Source organism: Botryllus schlosseri, chromosome 2 (assembly GCF_051294905.1).
Source record: "Botryllus schlosseri isolate E-star chromosome 2, Bs_hap1, whole genome shotgun sequence".
In the NCBI taxonomy this organism is placed as follows: Eukaryota; Metazoa; Chordata; class Ascidiacea; order Stolidobranchia; family Styelidae; genus Botryllus; species Botryllus schlosseri.
The window spans coordinates 15,128,406-15,149,882 of record NC_137237.1 but is presented as its reverse complement, the minus strand read 5'-3'; the positions used below and the strand labels follow the sequence as shown (position 1 = coordinate 15,149,882).

The window sequence follows — 21,477 nt, the reverse complement described above, 5'->3', positions numbered from 1 at the left end:
GCGTTTTATGAACTTTTTGGTTGATGCATTAAAATTTGGCCTGGAGGCCGACCGCGGGAGTAAGGTTAACAGTATGGATGTTCATGACTTTATCTGTTTATTCTCTTACAGGATACTACTACAGACGCCGACACCGACGACCAATTATCTTGGAGTGAGCCTGAACCGGCTAAACCAATAACAATACAGGATATTATCGATGCTAAATCTAAGATGGTATGCGAGATGTTGCTGTCATTTGTTGCTCGCTCTGTCAAACAATATTCTTTTTCAATTTAGAGAGGAAGGTATGGTCCAGTATTTGAAAGAATGGAAACCAATTGCAAGACGGTTTATGTGAGTATCATGAAATAGTAGTGAGGGTATTTGAGAGAACGGCAGAATAATATCAACATCAATATATGATCCGAGGATTTGGTGATACTAATGAAACCTACTTAGGTACTCCGAAAAAGTTGAAGTACTTCATTGCTGAGATCATTTGCTTTAGTCTTCGATTAACTGTGTTTTCGATTTTGCAGAAGTCTCAAAGTGATTTGTCGTTTATATAGCTCAGTGGTTGAAAGGCGACGCATTAGAAAATACGGCGAGCCATAAATATGTGAAGGAAAATGAGAGAAAATACGAGTCCATGTCCGGAAAGGACTTGAAAAAGGCGCTGAAGAAAGCTCTCAAGAAAATCAAACACACCAAAATAGCCGAATCGCTTGAGACGAAAGAGGAAAGGGAGTTTTTGAAATATCAGGAAAAATTGGAGAAGAAAAAGCAAAGACGTCTAAAGAAAATGAACCGTGAGGAAAAGAAGGCTGGGCGGCGGAAAGTGGAAGAATTTCTCCGCGCCCAGGACAGGGAAGATAAAAAGAAAAGGAGAGTGGAACAAGAGATAGAAAAGGAGAAGGCGAAAGAGCAAAAGAAACGGGAGAGAAAAGAGAGGAAAGAAAGAAGGAAGCGAGAAAAAGAGATGAAGAAGGAGCTCGAAGAAAAGAGAGAGGCCGAGAAAGAACGACGCGAAAGGAAGGAGAGAATCGAAAAGGCCGCGACACGGCATCGGAAAGAGAGAGAGAAGCGAGAGAAAAATGAATCGAAAGTGGACGAGGAAACGGAATCCAAGCACGTCGAGATTCAGCAATCTTTGCGCAGGATGGAAAAGAAGCTGATGCGGCAACAGAAAAGACGAAGCAAAGTGCCGGTGGAGTGGCTTGGCCTTACGGATGGTGAGATTTTGGGACGTGTTATGGGTCTAGCGTATTTTTTAATCCACGAAAACCGATAGCCAATCATGTCTCACCGTGAGCATCTTAAAATTTATGGTGCTTCGTATGACCGTCAACTGCGTTCTCTATGAAACTCAATGTATGCATGTGCAGTCGTGCATGTATATATACTTATGGGCTTGTGGATTGGATATCGTAGGATTAAAGTTGGAGTAGGCATAATGAATGCTCCTACGCTACCCTGACCAGAGTCGGAGAACTACAAAATTTTCAGCTTTTCGAAACTAGATTAGAATTAGAATTATAGCTACATAGTTTTTTTTCCAAATTAGATTAGAATTAGAATTACTGAATTAGCGAAAACTTGGAAATCGAATTAAGTTCAGCTCATGTCAAGTACTAAAATAGCAAATGTCTGTACAGCATGTCTACCTCATTTCGCACGACACAGTTCTCATCTAGCAATTTCAGGAAAACCAGAAATTAGATTGGAATTAAAATTAGAGTATAAATTAGAATAAAATTACATTACCAGCGTTTCACTCCGATTAATCTAATTAAACTACTAGAATTATCTAGTTGTCCCAGTCTCTCCCTAACCGTAAACAGATTATAGATGTTCACGTGGAACACTATTTGTTTATGGTCGTGTTGTGGATGAGAAAGAGCACTCGACGCTGCGTTGATTTTAAATAATTTTGCCGACTTACGATTTTTGTTCGTGTGCAGACTCTAGATCGAAGAAGAAACGCGAGGGTCAGAACATGAAAGAGTGTTTCAGGCCGCAAGACCCAAACTCCACCCGTCGGGCTTGGGAATGGAGCAAGGATCTCCGTAAGTTGTGGTTTGCGCTGTAACGCCAAAGACTAGATAGGCGGTATTACTGCTCCTCCAAGAATAAACTCAAACTGCACAAAAATTGCTTGCGGGCCGTTGAGATGTACCGCAACCACACTTTGTATTTCTTTCTAATATATTGATTAACCAACTGGTCAACGTACTTGAAACTTCCTACAGCATTGATAGTGAGCTCAACATGTCTTCATCAAACTCTTAAATGCCAGCGCTCATCGGTATCAAAGTAGATCTACTTTTTCCGGAGTACTGCTCAAAAGTAGTTTTTTATCTACTTGCAACTCATTGTCAAGTAGTTTTGTTTGCATGCTCAATTCTACATCAATATTTTGATGCAGAAATACAACTATTTGCACGTTTAATTTTGCGTAGAGAAAAGTAGGCCAGCCAATCATCTTTATGAGAGCATGATCGGCAGATCGGTCCAGGTAGGCTACATAGGGTAGTTCAAATTTATCGCTATAAATACCAAATTTGACGTGATGAAAATGAATTAAAGCCTATCGCTATAGCGTCGATGTCTAGTTGTCCATCGACCAGGAATCCATTTTCACAATCATCTCAAAATGAAAGCACTTGACATTTTTGTCCCTTTTTTCAACCCTTTGATAAATCCCAGGAGTTAAATTACCCGCTTTGTGAACCACTGAACTAGATCTTGGTCCTTGAATTGGCTCTTGGAAACTCATTTAAAGAGCATTACCTTTACAGCCCCCTGAACACTTTCTGTGGTATGGCAATTTTGACCTCAGTGTATATATTGCGATTTTGTTCTAAACCTGTGATTCGATGTTGCAGTACCGCCTTCGAATACCGGAGTCTCTTGCACAGCAGTGGAACCGTTGAAAGTGTTTGAGCATGGAGACTTTGAAGAACGATTGATTGCTACCATCAAGACTGGGATTAAACTTGTCATCGCGAAGCAAATGTGCTATAGTAAGTATAAGCCGAGTTTATGAGGACGTTGTTAAGAAAATAAGTGTTGGTACTTGCACATATTTATTTGAAAACAACTCATTATCCTCGAGAATTTCCGTGTTCTATATTGCTCGCCGGGTTGATTTGCATGGTTTTCGTGATCTGAAATAGTGTATAGTCTGGTGATTCTTCTACTCTATACTTACTGTAACTGTGCATCTCTTTGTTGCAGGTCAAGGACGAAAATATAAGAAGTCTTACGCATCGGTAAGATCACATTCTGCTATGTATTTTTCGATTCTCGACTTGCAGAAACAATTTGCACTCGATTTTGAAACGTCTGCCACAAGTCATAGCTTATCAAGTGTCGGTAATGATCTTGAACGATTTTGGACCAGATTATATTTAAATCCTTATAAATCTGTGGGAAGAAATCCTTTTAACTAATATGAATTCCATTATTGTAATGTATGGATATAATATTGTTATAATTTTGCCTTTCAGAAGCACAGCTCAAGGGACTATTATCACACACGTACGTATATTGTTGTTTTCGTGAGCTATTCATTTTGAAAAGCAGAATCTGTAACAATCTCCATCTCTGAAATTGGTTGACGCAAATTTAACTATTTCAACTTCCCTTACCACAGGTCTGAACATTGACATACCTAGCAATGTTCTGAAGTGCTCGGAAAGAATGAAGCTTTATGACTTCCTGAAAACTTGCGACAAATGCAAGATGGGCGCTCTCAAAGGATGGAGCATGTTATGGGACTATAACGCGTGGTTTTATCCCAGTATACCTGGCAGTACATGTAAGATGACATCGGTGCAGTGGCATCAAAATTGCCCTTAATTCTATTAGCATTATTGTGGAACGCTGCCTGAGTAGTGAGTATATTTTGAATGTCGAATTAACTACGCGTATGACCAACAGATACATGAATACTGTTACGAATTATGTAAATTCCTCAAAGGATTTTGACTGTCCTTCGTAGCGTTATGTCGTTTTGCTATGTCGTAATCGAAAAACAATGGAATTAAATCATCTGCCAGCGGAATAGCATATTTTGCTATTGTTATAATTGTGCCCTTTGTAAAATGCTCCATGTATGTTCTCAGGCAAAGTTGTCCCTGATATAGACATCAAATCTGCGATAAAGAAAACCAAGTTATCTATTGACGAATATGCTGTCGTTACCGCTGCCAAAGTTATGAAAGGGTTGCACGAAGCGACAGTAACATGACTGTAAGTTTTACGCTGAATTTTCAATACTGACATAACAATCTACTCAGTCAGAAGTGATCAAAGCAGCTGGATACATTTAGGTGTAAATCGGAGCCGTCTACTTTCGAAATTGAAATATGCATCTTGGCAAATAGTTGAAGTCACCACAAAGTGTTTTGACTCCTGTCCTCGATATCCCGATATCATAATCATGCGAGGGTCTTGTGAAATGATAAAAATATAAATCCAACAAACACTCAAATATATAATTCCCGGCATATATAATTCTGCCTTCATATCGTAAAACATTATCAGTGCTTCTGCTTTAATATGGTTCTGTTCTTCTTAGAATCGAAATTCATCTTGAAAGGGCACCGGACAACGCTTCCTATTCATCTTCTTTTTTGTATTGCGATTTTACCAAATAAATAGAATGTGTACAAAACGTGTTCACTGTTCATTGCTCAGTCATGAAGAAGCCAGGGAATGAGTGTAGTCATTACGTCATACATTGTACGTCATCATTGTTTAACTCGTGAACGTGCGGTTGGGAGGCATGTGAAGCGGTGCCTCACCTGTCGTCAGGATAAGTAGGAATAGGTGACAATTCTCAGTATTATTGGTATTTTTCTACTGATGCTCATGAATGGCTAATTTTGAACATTTTTACAACCAGAATCCCGCAAGGTGTATATATATTATTCATAAATAACGGGCAAAAGGGGAGCCAATCCTCACCTTGGAAAACGCAATTCATCATCTGTGGTTCTCAACCCTTTTTACCTAGCGGAACGGCAAAACCCCAAAACAAATGTTGCGGACCGGGGAATCTTAAATGCTTCAAAATTAATCCAAATGTAATTACAGCAAATATGTGCAACTCAAAAGTAAACATTTGTAACTTTATTTAATACTGCCTTTTTCATCAACTCGTTATGCGACTCTATCAAAGTTTCTGTATAAGGCGAAGTCGTGTTAAAGGTAAACCACTAACTTGATATTAATTGGTCAGGTTCTTTGAAAGAAATGTGACTGTTGTTTGCTACCCGCTATTATACTGCAAGATATCGCTGAATTATACTGTCGAAATTAAAGAATATTGCTTAAAAAATATTCTTAGCTGTTCCTTAGTGAGTTTTGAGTGTCGGTGTCGGCGTTTCCTGCCTTCCGGCAGCTTTCACATATAGGCTTAACAATCATCATCTTACCTACGCCAAGTCAAAATTAACCATGAACTTTATATTGTCGACACCACGCAGAAAAATACATTCCAAATTTGTAAACCAATTTAATATTTGATGTATCAGAGAAACAGGAGTTTTACCTTCAGGTTGTATTGTACACAGATGTGGTCAGTAACGCACTACTTGTACTTTTTCAAAGTACTCGAGTAGTTTTTGGAAAGACCGAATAAGGATTAACATCGAAAAACTGTGACTTCGGGCACTATGCCGAGGTGGATGCCAGAGTAAAAGACCGCAACTGGTCTCTGCTTTACTTTTCATTCAGTGAGCATGCCTCTCCTCTATTCGCCTAGGCCAGGGTGGATGTCTAACTTCCAGAGGTGGTCAGTAACGAAGTACTTCTACTTTTTCGAAGTACTCAGGTAGTCTTAATCTACTTCTGGTACTTATTCAAGTAGATTTTTTTCGCTATTTCTACTTCGTAATATTTTGTGAACTACTTACTTACTTTTCGCTATTTTCAGTTTTTCAAGTAGAAGTAGTTTAATCCCCACATAAGAAAGATGGCCCAAGGAATTTCGGGGCTGCTTTAACGTAGTACCAACGTTCATTTTTCGTAAAATTAATGAAATATTCGGAATTTTTGTTGCGCTTCGCGCACAGTAGATACTAGATATGGAGTGACAAATATATGTTTTAACGAAAGTATCGCTGAACATAATTTAAATTGCGTGGTTCCGTTCACACCGTGTTGTAGCCTATATAAAATATTTCATCACAGTTAGCATGGCCCCCATAACGTTTGAAACTACCGTTTCGCAATCAAGCAATTACACATTATAACTAGCAGCCCATGACGTGTCCTAATCTGGAAAAGTAGACTTTGACTTTTTATAACGTTAGACCTGTTTTAGCAGACCACCGTTGAAACTGTCTGGACAAAAGACATGAAATATATTTTCCGCTTTTTAGAAGTAGTATTTGTATTTTTCTTTCAATTACGAGTATTATACGCTGAGTTCTAATGATAGTTTCAGTTCTTTTGTCTGGAGAATGATTATATTTTCCGAAAATAAAGCTAGGCCTACGCTATATGGCACTTTTACGATCTACCATATTTTCAATTTGCGTATACTAATCGCGCAAAGTGTTAAAGCCGTATCCGACACAACTTCTCCGTATTGCTCTTCGACTGAACTAGGGACCTTATTATATGGGGAAGGGCGCCATGCCACGATATTCTCTAAAACGGGATATTCGAGTAAACAAAGGATTAGTATCGCATTTCCATAATAGTACTATCATTTACATCCCATGATGTGGACGACTGCTTATTTCTGTCAAAAATTTACACCTCCTGGGATGCATCAATATGAATCAAGCTCTCTACAGCTTCCGCGTAGCTCCATTTGCAGCTTTTGACAGTCCATGCGAACGAATTACGATCGTTTTCACAACTACTTACTTACTTGAGTATATTTGCAGTCAATTCTACTTCTACTTCAAGTAGTTTTGGGTTGCTTACCTAAGAAGTACTTCTACTCGTAATTGAGTAGATTTTTTCGTCGCTTCTTCTACTTCTACTTGAGTAGCTTCCTTAACTACCTTCTTCTACTAACCACCTCTGTGATTTCGGAAACTACTCCAGGTCGTTTCGACACCTTCCTATCTTTTCATAGTATCGCAGTTTTGTGGTGTTTTGAAATGACATTAATATTTTGCTTAGCCAAAATTCTCAAAAAAGGGGACAAAATCTCATAAGAGGTATTTGGGCGTCCTCCAAGGACACTTTCAAAAAAGAGGACAAATCCTCTTAAAAGAGGACGTATGGTAACCCTACCCTACACGCCGACGTTTTGGGTATAGTACGGGTCAAAATCCGAAGAAAGGTAACGCATGTTAAGTAGCCTAATAAATAATGGCTCGTATGTTCCAGTTGGCGACTGCAATCAGTGCGATGTGAACTCCGAATTCAGTGTAAATGTATGAAATATCAAGATTCATGGGAGTTTAAGAAACAACAGCTTGGTAGTAGAGAATCTCATGTTTACTTCCCCGCAGTGGTGGGCGGTCGCCCAGGCCCCCCCTCTTCGGTTTAAAGAGCTCTTTTCAAGGATTATAGTGAATAAACGTGGACATCCGTGTACCAATCAAGAAGATTATTCCGTACAGATGCGTCAATCGTTAGAAAAGTCCCATATCCCGATAATCATCAAGTCTCTGGATGCGGTAAAGGTACTTACAACAGCAATGGTACCGGCTAATCTGATAAACGTTAATGCCACGGAAAAGATATAACTTCCTATGCCATCAAAATATATCAACTGGAACACTACACCCCAGCGATGTCCAAGCAGCAAAAAATTCCTATAGTAAGCAAAAAAACACCTGGTAACACTCATTACTCTGGCTACGTCAGGGCTGAACAAGTTTTTTCATACATTTTATTACTTGGCAAAATAGCAATACAAAGAAATAAGGTGAAATTGGTATCGCCGTCCGCTGCACTTAGAAGATGAATTTCGATTCTAAAAACAAGAGTACGATATTGAAGCAACGTTATCGATAATGATTTGCCGGTAGAATAGAACTGATTTGAGCGTTTGTAAGTTTTACAAATATTGTTATCATTTCAAAAGACCCCACACGATTACGATAGTGAGGTAGGAAATGAGCCAAATTGCCTTGGGTGTCTCCAATTAATTAATTCAGATTAAGTTAGGCGCTAAGATGCAACTTTCAATTTCGACACACGCCTACTCACACTACTTCTTAATGTATGCAACGCCTCAACCAAATCTACCTTTAAATCCTACTTAATTGGGTTCTAGTCAAATCTTTCATTTTCTTCTCAGCCACATTAAGTAGTTTTGCTGTGCTGAGAATAGCTACCTCTACTTATTTATAATTGAGCATAATTTTATTGCAATACTTTTGCTTCTACTTGAGTAGCAACAGCGACTGCCTTGATCACTTCTGTATACGATTGTTATCTCAGTATTGAAATTTCAGCGTAAAACTTACAGTCATGTTACTGTCGCTTCGTGCAACCCTTTCATAACTTTGGCAGCGGTAACGACAGCATATTCGTCAATAGATAACTTGGTTTTCTTTATCGCAGATTTGATGTCTATATCAGGAACGATTTTGCCTGAGATTATACATAGATTTTACAAAGGGAACAATTATTACAACACTAAAATACGATATTTCGTTTGCAGAACATTCTATTCTATTATTTTTCGATTACGACATAGCGTTACGTAGGACAGTCAAAATCCGAGGAATTTACACAATTCGTAATGGTATTCAAACATATGTTGTTCATGCGATTAGTTGATTCCAAATTCCAAATATTTGGTTAAAAAAGTGTGCAGCGTTTCGTAATAAAACAAATAGAATTAAAAAATATCAGGGCAATTTCGAAGCCACTGCGCCGATATCATCTTACATGTACTGCCAGGTATATTGGGATAAAACCACGCATTATAGTCCCATAACATGCTCCATCCTTTGAGTGCGCCCATCTTGCATTTGTCGCAAGTTTTCAGGAAGTCATGAAGCTGCATTCTTTCCGAGCACTTCAGAACATTGCTAGGTATGTCAATGTTCAGACCTGTGGTAAGGGAAGTTGAAATAGTTAAATTTGCGTCAACCAATTCCGGGGACGGAGATTACTACGGATTCCGTTTTTCAAAATGAATAGCTCACGAAAACAACAATATACGTACGTGTGTGATAATAGTCCCTTGAGCTGTGCTTCTGAAAGGCAAAATTATAGCAATATTACATCCATACATCACAACAATCCCGGAATTCATATTAGCCTAGTTATGAGAATTTATATATAATTTCGTCCAAAATCATTACCGACACTTAATAAGTTACGATTTGTCTGATGTTTTGAAATCGAATGCAAATTGTTTCTGCAAGTCGGAAATCACAAAATACATAAAAGAATTTAATCTTACCGATGCGTAAGACTTCTTATATTTCCGTCCTTGGCCTGTAACAAAAGGATGCACAGTTACAGTAAGTATAGAGCAGGAGGAATCACCAGACTATAAACTATTCCAGATGACGAAAACCATGCAAAAATAACCGACGACCAATATAGAACACGGAAGTACTCGAGGATAATGTGCTATTTTGAAGTAGATATGAGCAAGTACCAACACTTATTTTATAACAACATCCTCATAAACTGGGCTCATACTTACTATAGCACATTTGCTTCGCAATGACAAGTTTAATCCCAGTCTTGATGGTAGCAATCAATCGTTCTTCAAATTCTCCATGGTCAAACACCTTCAAAGGTTCCACTGGAGTGTAAGAAACTTCGGTATTTGAAGGCAGCACTGTAACACCAAATCATAGGTTTAGAACGAAATTGTAATAAAAATCTAATTATGAATTACTACTGTATCACAGAAAGTGTACGCGTTAATAAGTTTTTAAGAGCCAATTCAAGGACATCGATGGTGCAGTGATAGGCTTCAGTCTGTTTTCACCTATCCAAATGTGCTCTGTATAGGGAAACATTTGAGCTATACAGCCTGCCTGGACCTGGGCTCATCTGCCGATTCAACCTCTCATGAAGGTGGTCTGATTCCCTACTTTTTGCTACACAAAATTAAGTATGCCAATATTCGCATTTCTAAATCAAAACTGTCGAAGTAGAAATAGTGTACGAACAAAACTACTCGACTAATTGCTGCAAATAGATATGAACTGCTTTCAGTACTGGATTTTGTGCGATAAAGATATGTCGAGCTCAATAAGGGGGCAGTGACTCGAAAAATTTTGAGCCGGCCGATCTAGACATTGGCGATAAAGACGGTGCAAATCAAAACATACCGGGATCCTTGCTCCATTCCCAAGCCCTGCGGGATGAGTTTGGGTCTTGCGGCCTGGAACACTCTTTCTTATTATGACCGCTGAGTTTCTTTTTTGATCTGGAGCCTGCGCAGGAACAAAAATCGTAAGTAGGAAAAATAACTAAAAATCGACGCAGGGTCTATAGTCCAAAAGTCTCACCATCCGTAAGGCCGAGCCACTCCACCGGCACTTTGCTTCGTCGTTTCTCTTGCCGCATCAGCTTATGTTCCATCCTGCACAAAGATTGATGAATCTCGACGTGCTTGGATTCCGATTCTTCGTCAACTTCCGATTCTTTCTTCTCTCGCTTCTCTCTCTCTTTACGCCGCCGTGCCGCGGCCTTTTCGATTCTCTCCTTCCTTTCGCGCCGTTCTTTCTCGGCCTCTCTCTTTTCTTCGAGCTCCTTCTTCATCTCTTTTTCTTGCTTCCTTCTCTCTTTTCTCTCCCGTTTCTTTTGCTCTTTCGCCTTCTCCTTTTCTATCCCTTGCTCTATTTTCATTTTCTTTTTATCTTCCTTGTCTTGGGCACGGAGAAATTCTTCCACTTTCCGCCAGCCAGCCTTCCTTCCCTCGTTGTTCATTTTCTTCAGACGTCTTTGCTTTTTCTTCTCCGATTTTTGCTGATATTTCACAAAGTCACTTTCCTCTTTCGTCTTAATTGATTCGGCTGTTTTGGTGTGATTGATTTTTTTCAGAGCTTTGTTCAGCGCCTTTTTCAAGTCCTTTCCAGACATGGACTGATATTTTCCCTCATTTTCCTTCGCGGGTTTATGGCTCGTCGTATTTTCTAATGCGTCGTCTTCCAACGACAAATCGCTTTGAAACTTCTGCAAATCGACAAACACAGTTAATCAAAGACTACAGCAAATGATCTCACGAACAGATTGCGCCATACGTGGTCAGTAATGAAGTACTTCTACTTTTTCAGAGTACACAAGTAGGTTTCAGTAGTATCACCAAATCAAATTTCGGTGTCATATATTGGAGTCGATATTATTCCGCGGTCCTCTCAAATTATCTCACTATTATTTCATGATACTCACATAAATTGTCTTGCAATTGGTTTCCATAAGTTCAAATACTGGACCGTACCTTTCTCTCTAAAATGAAAAAGAATATTGCTTGACAAAGCGAGCAATAAATGACAGCAACGTCTCACATACCGTATTAGATTTAGCATCGATAATTTCCTGTATTGTTATCGGTTTTGCCGGTTCAGGCTCACTCCAACATAACTGGTCGTCAGTGTCATCGTCTGTAGTATCCTGTAAAAGAGAAGAAACTGATTAAATCATAAACATCCAAACCGTTAAAATAGTGGGACAGGCTGCTATGATTTGCAACTTTTTGTAATATTTCCAGCATACCAAAATCAACAATTGGGCTGTGCGAAATAAAAAAGCCAGTGAATCATTCGAGTGCTAATGGCCGATGGGAGCCTATTCCGAAGTTGATGGACAAGGATAACATTTGTATTCGTGATCGCGCAGCGATCCGCCATCGAATGAAAGATAAATATTCAACGTATCAGCATCCGAGGCAGTGAATTGACTATATCAGTATCGATGATATCAAGAGCAATAAGGTCACCTTGGATATTGCTGACGACCAAGACCACAAGCTTTCTTTACGAGGTTGTTTCTGAAAACGGAAACACTCGTTTGCGAGAAGTCTTACAAAGGTCACATCGAACACTCACCTTCTTGTTGACGATTTCTTTATACTCGTCCTAAAAAGAGAAATAACAAATGATGAAGTGAAACCTGGCAAGTGCGATTAGCAGACCTACACATACAACTCCGAGTATTCTCGGGTATCATTTTCATGAAAATTTTGGGCACAATAGCATGTAACTTCAGCATAAGTATTGACCGATTAAACATGATCTTGGATCGAATCATCGTAAAAACCTTTAATGTTTGAAATCTAATTCCCTTCGTTTACTTACCACAAGTTCCTTATACCTCTCCTGCATCTTTTCAAGCTGCAAACCACGCGCCTCTTTCTGTAGAAGAAGATTGCAAAATATCGTCAATCTCTACCCCCATCTAAATCTTCAAGATATGAGCCTCACCATTTTCATTTGAAACTCCAATATCCCGAGGATCGTCGCTTCGCCTTTTGGTATCTCATCGTCGGATTCCGGTTGTTTTTCGGAATCTTGAGAATCCATCTCGTTATCCCGTTTTTCGAGAGCTTTGTTTTTTGTCGTTTTTGGCTCATCATCCGACTTAAAAATGTCAGAAATATCAAACGGATCCGTGTCGGAGGCATCCTAGAATGGAATCGATTGCCGTGAGCGGATTGTGACAGAATAGAAGACAAGACATCGTAAAGGGTGACAGATTATGTTGCTATCATCCAAAATTCCAGTGTTTCGACCAGGGACGTGCAGTCGAAGTTTCCTTAAATTTTCTCTTGCTGGAGTCAAATATGCAACTCTTTGCCATGTGACTTGATAAACCAAAATTAACCCGAACTCCAACCCCAGAACGAACCCTGACTCCAATCATACTTTCAAAATACCCCTAAACATAACCCCAACCCAACCCTAAGCCCCTAGCGTTAAACCACATGCTCAAGTGCCGCATGCTATTGTGTGACATGCTCATGTGTCCGCGATCAATACAGGGTGGAGTCGGAGTTTGCTAAAATGCTCCGATTCAGACATCGACTCGAGGCGATTTAAAATCGAACAAAATGTTGTCAAATGTTACCAAAAAGTGCTGTTGCGATTACACAAGTTTTCACGTTTTCCACAACTTTCAAGCACTTAATTTCTTTCTGCACGCACAATCTTCTTTTTAATTAGAAAAAATGGTGTCCCTTGATAACCATAATATATTATAATATTTTTATATATATTTACTATATTATTATACAATAATAATATTATAAATGTACTAAATCGTTGCGCGATGAGTACCTGTTCTGGTGAGTAGCTTCCGCTGCTATTCCCTTTGTCGCATCTTTCTTCGGACACAACGTTAACATTTGCTATATCAACCGAAACTCTGGTTTTGGATTCCCCTCTACTTTCCGCCGTGTTTTGCACCTTTGGTTGCGTTTTCCGCAGCAACTTTTCTTCGATCGACTTCAAAAGTTCCGAAAAGCTGTCATCATCGACATCGGCCTGTAACGGCGAGACGTATTTCAGAATATTATTCGAGGCACGATCCCAGCACGAACGTTGTAAAGTAAAGGCAGAGATTTCGGGTTACATAAAAAGTAAACATTCTAGATCCAGTCTTCACTAAAATACTGGAAACTGACAAGTAGAAACACAAGTATTATGAAATCATAACCATTTGAATAAGTAGTGCAAGTCGGACAAACCAAAATGAAGTATTCATAGTTGACAAAATTCATATAAAAACCTCACATACTCTATTTATACTGATAGAAGCCGACGCCTCAAATCTTAGCAAATTTGCATAGTTCACACCAATCTCGAGCGCCGACTAGCTGAGAATATCGCAAATATCCTGTGAAAACAACAAGTAAAAATGCTAACCTTGGATTTCTTATCAGCCTTGTCCTGCTTTGGTTCGAATTTTTTCGTTCTTGCTGCAGTATACTCAGGAAGCCTGGTCAGATCTTCACATTCATCGTCGGACAGATCCTAATAAATATAAAACGGCTCAAATATATATGACATAGCGGCATGAAAATTTACGACAATCAATTCGAAATAATAGTAGTAACTGGCGACAGAATAAGTTAAAAGCAAAATTTCACTCACCCAAGAATTGCATTCATCTTCCAAAATCAGATCGGGATCTTTCAACACTATGTCAACCTGAAACCACGTATACTTAATAATAACAAACAAACAATAATATGAAGAATGATCATTCTACCGGTTTCGGCGTTTCCTGGATGTTACATGTTTCAAAATGTGGAAAATTCTTGATCTTTTTCATCGGGGGATTGTCAATGTAAACTTTTTGTTTGGACTTTTGACCCAGTTCATAACTCTGAAATATAAAGTATGCGATAAAGCAAGTCTAGACAGCTCTGTAGTGTCAAAAAGACAGCCAATATCTTACAGGGTTCACTTCCATCACTTGCGTAATTTCTTCCCAAATAAGATCGGAATCTTTGAACACTTTGTTAACCTGGAAGCACATGCACAATATACTTATAGCAATAGTAAACAAAACGAACGAATGGAAATTCTACCATTTTCGGTGTATCCTGGGGGTCACGTGCTTTCAAATTTGTCAAGCTTTTGACCTTTTTTATCGACGAATCGCTTGCACAAACTTTATCGTTAGACTTTCGATTTAGCTCAGTCTGAAATGCAAAGAATAAATTATCAACACGAAATCTAGATAGGTCTATAGTGCAAAATAATCGGGCCATATCTTACAATGCTTGCTTCCATCTCTTGTGTGATTTCTTCTAAAACAAGATCTGAACCTCCTAAACCTTCGTCAGCCTGAAAATATATGTATAATATATATCCCATTTATAAACACAAAACGAATGAATGGTGATCTACCTGTTCTGATGTCTTTGAGGTTTCAAGTGTTTCAATATCTTGCAAATCCTTGATCTTTTTCGTGGAGGAATCGCTGATGCAAGCCTTATCCTCCAACTTTTGATCAGGCTCTGCCTGAAATACACAGTCTGCGATGTAAACATTGAACTATATCGAATCAAAAATGGCCATCATTCACCGATAAGCCCAACATTGAAAATATTACAATACAAACCTGAGGAGCATTCCGACATGGTTTGGGTGAGACGTATGTCAATCCAGAATTCTCAAACGTTTCACTATTTTGAAGATCCTGAAATGAAACAATCGAGCTACTGTAACATGGCTGGTAAAAAAGCGGGCGAGTTCAAAAAATTTAACATGGTGGCCAATCTACCGAGAGAAAGTGCGCCTGCCAGCAAATAAAATCTATTTGAGAATACATTTCAACCAAAATTGTAAGGAGTTATATGAGTATACATTGATTGTTGCTAAAAATCTGGGTCATTGTACCTGCCGCGGTAATTTCCTACGCTTCTTTATCTTTTTAGGAGAAGAACTGTCCGAGCTATCTCTCGCAGATAACTTTATATTCGGCTCAGTCTATAAGTAAAATCATATGAACAAATCAACAAGGGCAATACAGGTACAATCAAAACTCTTCGAATACATATGTCGGACAAAAGGTTTTTCTAAATCTCAATAACACATTTTATTACCCTGTACTAAAAAAATTGATAGTATTACAAAAGCTTACATGCGGATGCTGTGGAGCGTTACCAGATGACTTTCCAGAGACATCTTTCTGTTCAAGTTGTTTCACAATTTCAACATGACTTTGATCCTGCAGAAAAAGAAAGGACTAGATCAGGAAAAATGTCTGATTGTTCAGCAGACTAGTCGCAACAAGAGCTTGAAAAGTGTCCAAACTCAATTGCAAAAATTCCTATTGGAATATATTAATCATGCAACTTTTGGATTTTTGGTGAAAATAGGGGTCATTATACCGGTAGGAGTAATTTACTACGCTTCTTGATCTTTTTAGAAGATTTGTTCGCGCTATCTTTCACAAATAACTATATATTCGTATCGGTCAATAAGTAAAATTATATGAACAAATCAATACAGGCGACCACAATTGATACCATGCAAAGACACAGGAAGCATTAACACACTTCATTGACTTGTAAAGAAAAACTTGAGATAGTTACAAAAGCTTACATGCATATCTTGTTGCGAGTTAGCAGATGGATTCAGCGAGACATTTTTCAATTCAAGTTGCTCCACAGTTTCAACTTGATGTTGATCCTGGAGGAAAAGAAGGAAATAGATCAGGAATAGTGTATCGATTTTGAACAGCCTAGCGCCAACATAAGCTTGAAAAGTGTCTTGAAATTTTGCGTGAATAATAATCATTCTGCACTGCAGAATTGCTGATTATATACCATTCAGGAGTTGATCAGTAAAGTCAGCAAAACAACATAAATTCTTAACAACACAATATCCAACCTGTTTTGGAGCTTTGCTTGTTTTGCGCGTCTTTTCTCTTCTCATCTCCTTTTTTGCTTGCATATCCCGCATGTCACTTCCAAGACTACGCACTGCAATAGGTTCAACCTGTGAAGTGAGAGAGTTATGAAATACAATGATCTATCAAATTTGTTATATAGTTTGCAACTTTATCAAATGTGTGATAAGCTTCGAAAGTTACATTTTATCACAGAGAAACAGGGGTGTATGCAAATATACTTTCAGCCTATATTCACATCGTAGGTTTTTTTATTTGATTCCAACCCAAGTGATAAGCATGACAGTTTATACCTGTTGTGGCGATGAACTTTGTTTGAGGAGATCACCGCGAGACAAGTGTGCGTCCTGAAATGTGATAAGGTGTGAGTACAGGAGCATATAATCGGATGAAAATAAACAATCACCTTCGACACGGATCGACTCCTATACTTGATTCCTTCAATCGAAACGTTCCTTCCACCATTCTAAATTGATAAGAAAACGATAGAGAATCAATCCATATTCAATTATCTATCAGGAAAATGATACCTGTTGCAAACAAGCGTTGTCCCCATGACCCAATGTTCTGTATTTCACATTCCTCTGTAAAGTTATTTACAATTACTTAGAAATTTGCAACTCAGTAAAGGATAGACCCGCTGTACTTGCTTGCTAGCCTCAAAGGAGCTGCAAACCATCTGGATCAGCATATATAAAAAGAGGCAATCGATAACACAAATTCACTTACCCTGGGTTCGTTATTTGGTTTATGTCGAGGTGGAGACGGATATCTGGTATACTCGCAGCTCCCCAATTGCTCTATTTTTGGAATCTGAACGAATCGTTAATCAAATATATTTACAAAGGAAGCTCAAATGGAATTTGCGCATTTTCTGACCAAAGCCACGCTTGCAGAAATATCCGACTGGGATTTCTTCACCGGATTCTGCCTTCCTGCTACGTCTGCTGAATTCGATATCTCCTGCAAATGAATAGATAGCATCATTGTCAAGACTTTGCAGAGTGTTTGAAAGTCGAAATACCTGTTGCGGGGTTTTCTTCTTCGAACGGCGTTTTTCAGACGCTGGTCGACGCTTCTTTTCAGATCTTGACTTCTGTGGAATTTTTCAAGCAAAGAAAATATTGAAGGCTACCGGAAGCGCACATAAAACAACAAACAACTGTACCTAAATATTTATCAAGCACACTTATTCACTTAACCATTATTAATAATAAACTGTACTGCTATATATCTGATTCAAAACTTAGCTGAATGCAATCACAATTAGGAAATTCACTGACTTAAATTTCAAGATGCATGTATGGAATCGGAAATGTAGATCAACTTGCAATGAAATCTTGTGTATCCAATAGGCCTATTACATCACAAATATTCAAAATAGGTCACATACCCGTTGCTTAGGCATAGGTTCAAGTCGACATGGAATGCGTCTCAAATCTTCCTCATTATGCACCACCAATACCTGCTACCAGAAATCATGTGTTAGAAATGTTCCAGGAACTATTGTAACAAATGCATACCACAGATTTTTTTCTGGTGATAGATCTCGGTGACTGATTGACGTTATCATTCTCTAGCACCCATTTACCACATTTTCTTTCCCTCTTCAAAATAATTACATAGCTCACCTCAAGTCCTCAATACTCAAAATTAATGGGTACCTGAAGACAAGCATTGCCCTCGTGCAGAATCAACTCGGGATTAGCATTCTTTCTTGGTTTTGACTTCTAAACAATATAGATAACATCACTTTCACGGCGTGAGAATTAAAGTATGAAGGAAGCTTAACTGTGTATGACAATATTGCTGATCGAACATACCATCGCAAATACAATATCATTAAAGTCTGATACATCACTAATCAATAGGGTTTCCAATATTACAAAAAGTAAACTTACTCGAGATCTCAGAGCAGAGTTGGTGGGATGCGACATCTGGTTCGGATCACCTTGGTCCCTGACTTTCAAATGTTGTTTCCCCAACGCCTGTTATCAACAGGCTCATTACATTGAAAACATAATGAGCTGAATTCAATTCATACCAAGGATTCCTGTCTCATGTTATCCAATGGAGATTCGGTGAAAGCAATATCTTCAGATATCATTTTACCGGGTTTACGACCAGTCTTGAAAAGAGGCAAAATAATAATATAATAATTTGAGTCTTTCAGATACACTTGATAGTTAACTCACTTTTCTCTGACTAGTTTCTTCCGTCGGGATTGATCTAGGCTTTGATCTTCTCTCCCCCGTTCGTTTCTGCAAGGTATATATCTATTCCATTTAATACATTTTAAAGTATATGTATGTCTCGGTACATGTATGGCCCTATGTGTACACAGATATCTACCCCAATGACTTTAGAAACCTATACGATATGGAGTTGGGTAGCGCATCTCGTTGAATCGTCTGAGATAAACAGAATTGATAACAAAAGTATGTTCTATACATTAACAACATAGGTATCTGCAGAAGAGTATTGATGTGCTATGAAGAAAGCTAATAGTTATCAATCAATCAATTTAATGAAATAGGAAATGACACTACACGGAGCTTACACGAGATTTCACAATCTGACTTTGAGGTGAGTCAGATGCCCTCAACGAATTATCTCGTTTCAGATTCCGTTCCTCCAAATCCTCGCATTAAATAGAATGTTTCAAAATTTACCCAAGTGGTAAAATGGCTCTTTTCGTTATCAATGTTCTTGCTCTCGTGTGTCAGCCACTAGTTGTGCTCAATTACACTTCTACGGAGTGTTGTTTGGATGCCATGGGCCATAATTTCTATGGAAATACTCAAAGTGACACCTCGGATATTTCAATGACATTTCTACGCGAAACATTTTACCTTTTGCGGAGGATTGTTATCGCACAGATCTACTTCATAGCGGAGCCTTTGTTTCGAATTTGAAAACTTGGATTTTTGTTTCTGCAAAATGATGGAGTTGAATCAGCAATATTGATGAAAAGTGACATTAGACAGGCTGAAGACTGCAAAGATATAACTATAAACAGTCCATGATGATACCAAATCAAATTTGTTATCAACATTGTTGTTCTGCGGATATCTTCATCCACCACTTACAAATGCAGTATTTCTAGTTAGTTTTGAATGCACCCAAATCTACACGGTCGGTAAACAGATATACGTGAATTGATTGAATCCTTACTCGAATACTCTTTCCTGAACTTGTGCCACTGGAATTTACGGACAACTCGTCCTGTTTGCCTCTAATCGACAAGGTCAAATCCCGCAAGATTGATATACATGCTCAATTTTTTCAATAATGGACTTTAACTTAAATAATCCTCTTACCAGCATTCGGTCATGACCATTTTTGAATGAATTTCTATGGTTCCGCTGCACATCCTTCATCTCGTTAGCAATCTTATTCTGGAAGGTGTCAAAAAAATAATGTTAATATCTGTTATAGCATGGATCCATGAGTGAGTGACGTGCTGCCTTGAGTGAAATGGGACCAGCAAAGAAGTGCCGTTAAGTGGGGTCCGCAAAATGGGTTCCCATCAACTATACTAAACTACTGAACTACTACTAAATTTTATTTATTCTATATATTTTTATTGATGTCTCATCATCATCGTTGCCAATTCATAATATGGCATGCCTAGCAACTACCATAGAGAGCCTACCGGTATGTCATCCCGTGGTTTCACTATGCTATTGATATCTGGCGTAGGCCTAAGTGTAAAAAAGTGGAATGATTCTAAATTATATCCTAAAATAACTTACTTCTTCGATTGCAAGATACTCTTTAACTAATGTCAAGAACGGCAAATTCCGAGAGTCATATTCGCTGTCCACCTCTTCCTTTTCCTATTAAAGTGAGAGTAGTAAACTCCATAATGATTAGGAATGGTATGAAATCCCACCTCAAGATAATTTTTTGGCACAGGTTGTTCTCGCTAAAAATTGAATAGATTTGTGTAAATGCATGTGATAATTATATTCAATGGAGATTAACACTGCTTACTGCGCAAGGCATACAGGACAATGGTCTCATGCAGGATACCAAACTATTCCAAGCTTTCTTTAGACGCTAAAAACAATATTACTTGGTGACCATTTGCATATTGGCAAACAGCAATACAAACTTACGTTGTTATCTCTGTCAATGGGCTGGAAGTTTTGGAAACTAGCAGGATTCACATATTTTCCGTGTGAGGAAATCTAGAAAAAATTTGTGATGCCTAGTAGGGATACATGAGATGCAGTATGACATTTTATTCAACTCACATAGTTATCCTGTTCCACGAGAGGAAAATGGAAACCGATCGAAGATGACGGAAAGGCATCTTTAGCACGACGGATTGTAGCACTGAAACAGCATGATGCACAAATCTTGAAACTTAGAAACAATCAATGTATATTTTGAATGTAATCTATTTTCCAAACAGACTATATCTTATGGTTCACTGGATGTGACTGTAAGGCATGAACATAATAGTGTAGATCTGCCACCCGATCTGCCGTCAGTTAGCTCAGTACGAATGTAAGTCACAATGAATGAACAGTGAACATGACATTACTTGTATTTCTGCAGCAATCGCAGAGCTAAATGCCGACTGTCACCTAATGATTGGCCGCAACACCACCACAGCTCATGCATATAAGAGAAGGATTAAAAAAAATTTACCTGCTACGAGGGCAAGAATTGCGCATTCGATAAGACGACATCGCTATCAAATTATTAGAGGCTCTTCACAAGGATAAAACTACTCGACAATGAAATACTGTAAAATTATTTTCCGTTTTATTTCAATAGCTATTATGACATCACAATTTGTCACGTGATCTATCAGCTGACTGAGTTGCCAGGGAGCCAAAATCACAATTTAAGTTGCCAGCTTCAATTCTCTTCTTTGAGTGAAATTTTCTATATCATGAAGAATCTGACTATAAATGACCAATAAATTAATACAGATTGTAGATTATCATCCAAAATTTAAAACGGATTCGAAATAAAAAAACCTTTCCACAGAGAAAGATACGGTATGTACTTCGGAAGCGAGTACCGTGACAGCAGCTGATTTATGAAGAATATTTTATTGTTACGTCATATTGAGTCTCGAGATTATCAAGAGTCCACATTTCAACAACTCAACTAACAAGAGTTTGGCAAATATGCGACGATGTTTGGACTAGTGCACATTATTCAATCATGGGA

At 38.4% G+C, this 21,477-nt stretch overlaps 2 protein-coding genes across 7 annotated transcripts; one reads left to right on the top strand and one right to left on the bottom strand.

The window, feature by feature from the left end:
- On the top strand, positions 1 to 4,660 carry LOC145433786 (uncharacterized). Of its 2 annotated transcripts, none has more exons than XM_080311041.1 (10): positions 1 to 216; positions 280 to 330; positions 533 to 1,214; positions 1,944 to 2,048; positions 2,868 to 3,005; positions 3,220 to 3,254; positions 3,492 to 3,522; positions 3,638 to 3,802; positions 4,110 to 4,236; positions 4,565 to 4,660. In XM_080311041.1, exons 3-9 carry the CDS (start codon positions 632 to 634, stop codon positions 4,232 to 4,234), a joined length of 1,182 nt encoding a protein of 393 aa, XP_080167167.1. In that variant the 5' UTR covers positions 1 to 216; positions 280 to 330; positions 533 to 631; the 3' UTR covers positions 4,235 to 4,236; positions 4,565 to 4,660. The 2 variants fall into 2 exon arrangements, with proteins under 2 accessions (XP_080167167.1, XP_080167165.1); XM_080311039.1 differs by having other exon boundaries at positions 280 to 336; positions 522 to 1,214.
- Positions 4,661 to 7,825: 3,165 nt separating this feature from the next.
- LOC145433778 (uncharacterized) lies at positions 7,826 to 21,069 on the bottom strand. 5 transcript variants are annotated; one of them, XM_080310992.1, is made up of 48 exons: positions 20,947 to 21,069; positions 20,547 to 20,628; positions 20,409 to 20,480; positions 20,284 to 20,349; positions 20,183 to 20,215; positions 20,043 to 20,126; positions 19,608 to 19,685; positions 19,140 to 19,220; positions 18,848 to 18,928; positions 18,483 to 18,548; positions 18,332 to 18,415; positions 18,189 to 18,275; positions 17,952 to 18,017; positions 17,811 to 17,894; positions 17,681 to 17,752; positions 17,312 to 17,383; positions 17,167 to 17,250; positions 17,017 to 17,100; positions 16,818 to 16,871; positions 16,694 to 16,753; positions 16,581 to 16,634; positions 16,269 to 16,376; positions 15,981 to 16,067; positions 15,517 to 15,603; positions 15,273 to 15,362; positions 14,995 to 15,072; positions 14,781 to 14,894; positions 14,649 to 14,717; positions 14,459 to 14,572; positions 14,326 to 14,394; positions 14,137 to 14,253; positions 14,019 to 14,075; positions 13,791 to 13,898; positions 13,203 to 13,409; positions 12,351 to 12,551; positions 12,225 to 12,281; positions 11,976 to 12,005; positions 11,867 to 11,917; positions 11,440 to 11,541; positions 11,320 to 11,376; positions 10,437 to 11,103; positions 10,257 to 10,361; positions 9,620 to 9,757; positions 9,371 to 9,405; positions 9,131 to 9,161; positions 8,851 to 9,015; positions 8,424 to 8,550; positions 7,826 to 7,927 (listed from the first exon to the last, which is right to left on the bottom strand). In XM_080310992.1, the coding sequence occupies exons 1-47, from the start codon at positions 20,985 to 20,987 to the stop codon at positions 8,426 to 8,428; spliced, it is 4,554 nt and encodes a 1,517-aa protein (XP_080167118.1). In that variant the 5' UTR covers positions 20,988 to 21,069; the 3' UTR covers positions 7,826 to 7,927; positions 8,424 to 8,425. The 5 variants fall into 5 exon arrangements, with proteins under 5 accessions (XP_080167118.1, XP_080167119.1, XP_080167120.1 ...); XM_080310993.1 differs by lacking the exon at positions 18,848 to 18,928 and having other exon boundaries at positions 17,681 to 17,755; XM_080310994.1 differs by lacking the exons at positions 18,848 to 18,928; positions 19,608 to 19,685 and having other exon boundaries at positions 17,681 to 17,755.
- Between the last annotated feature and the right edge of the window lie 408 nt (positions 21,070 to 21,477).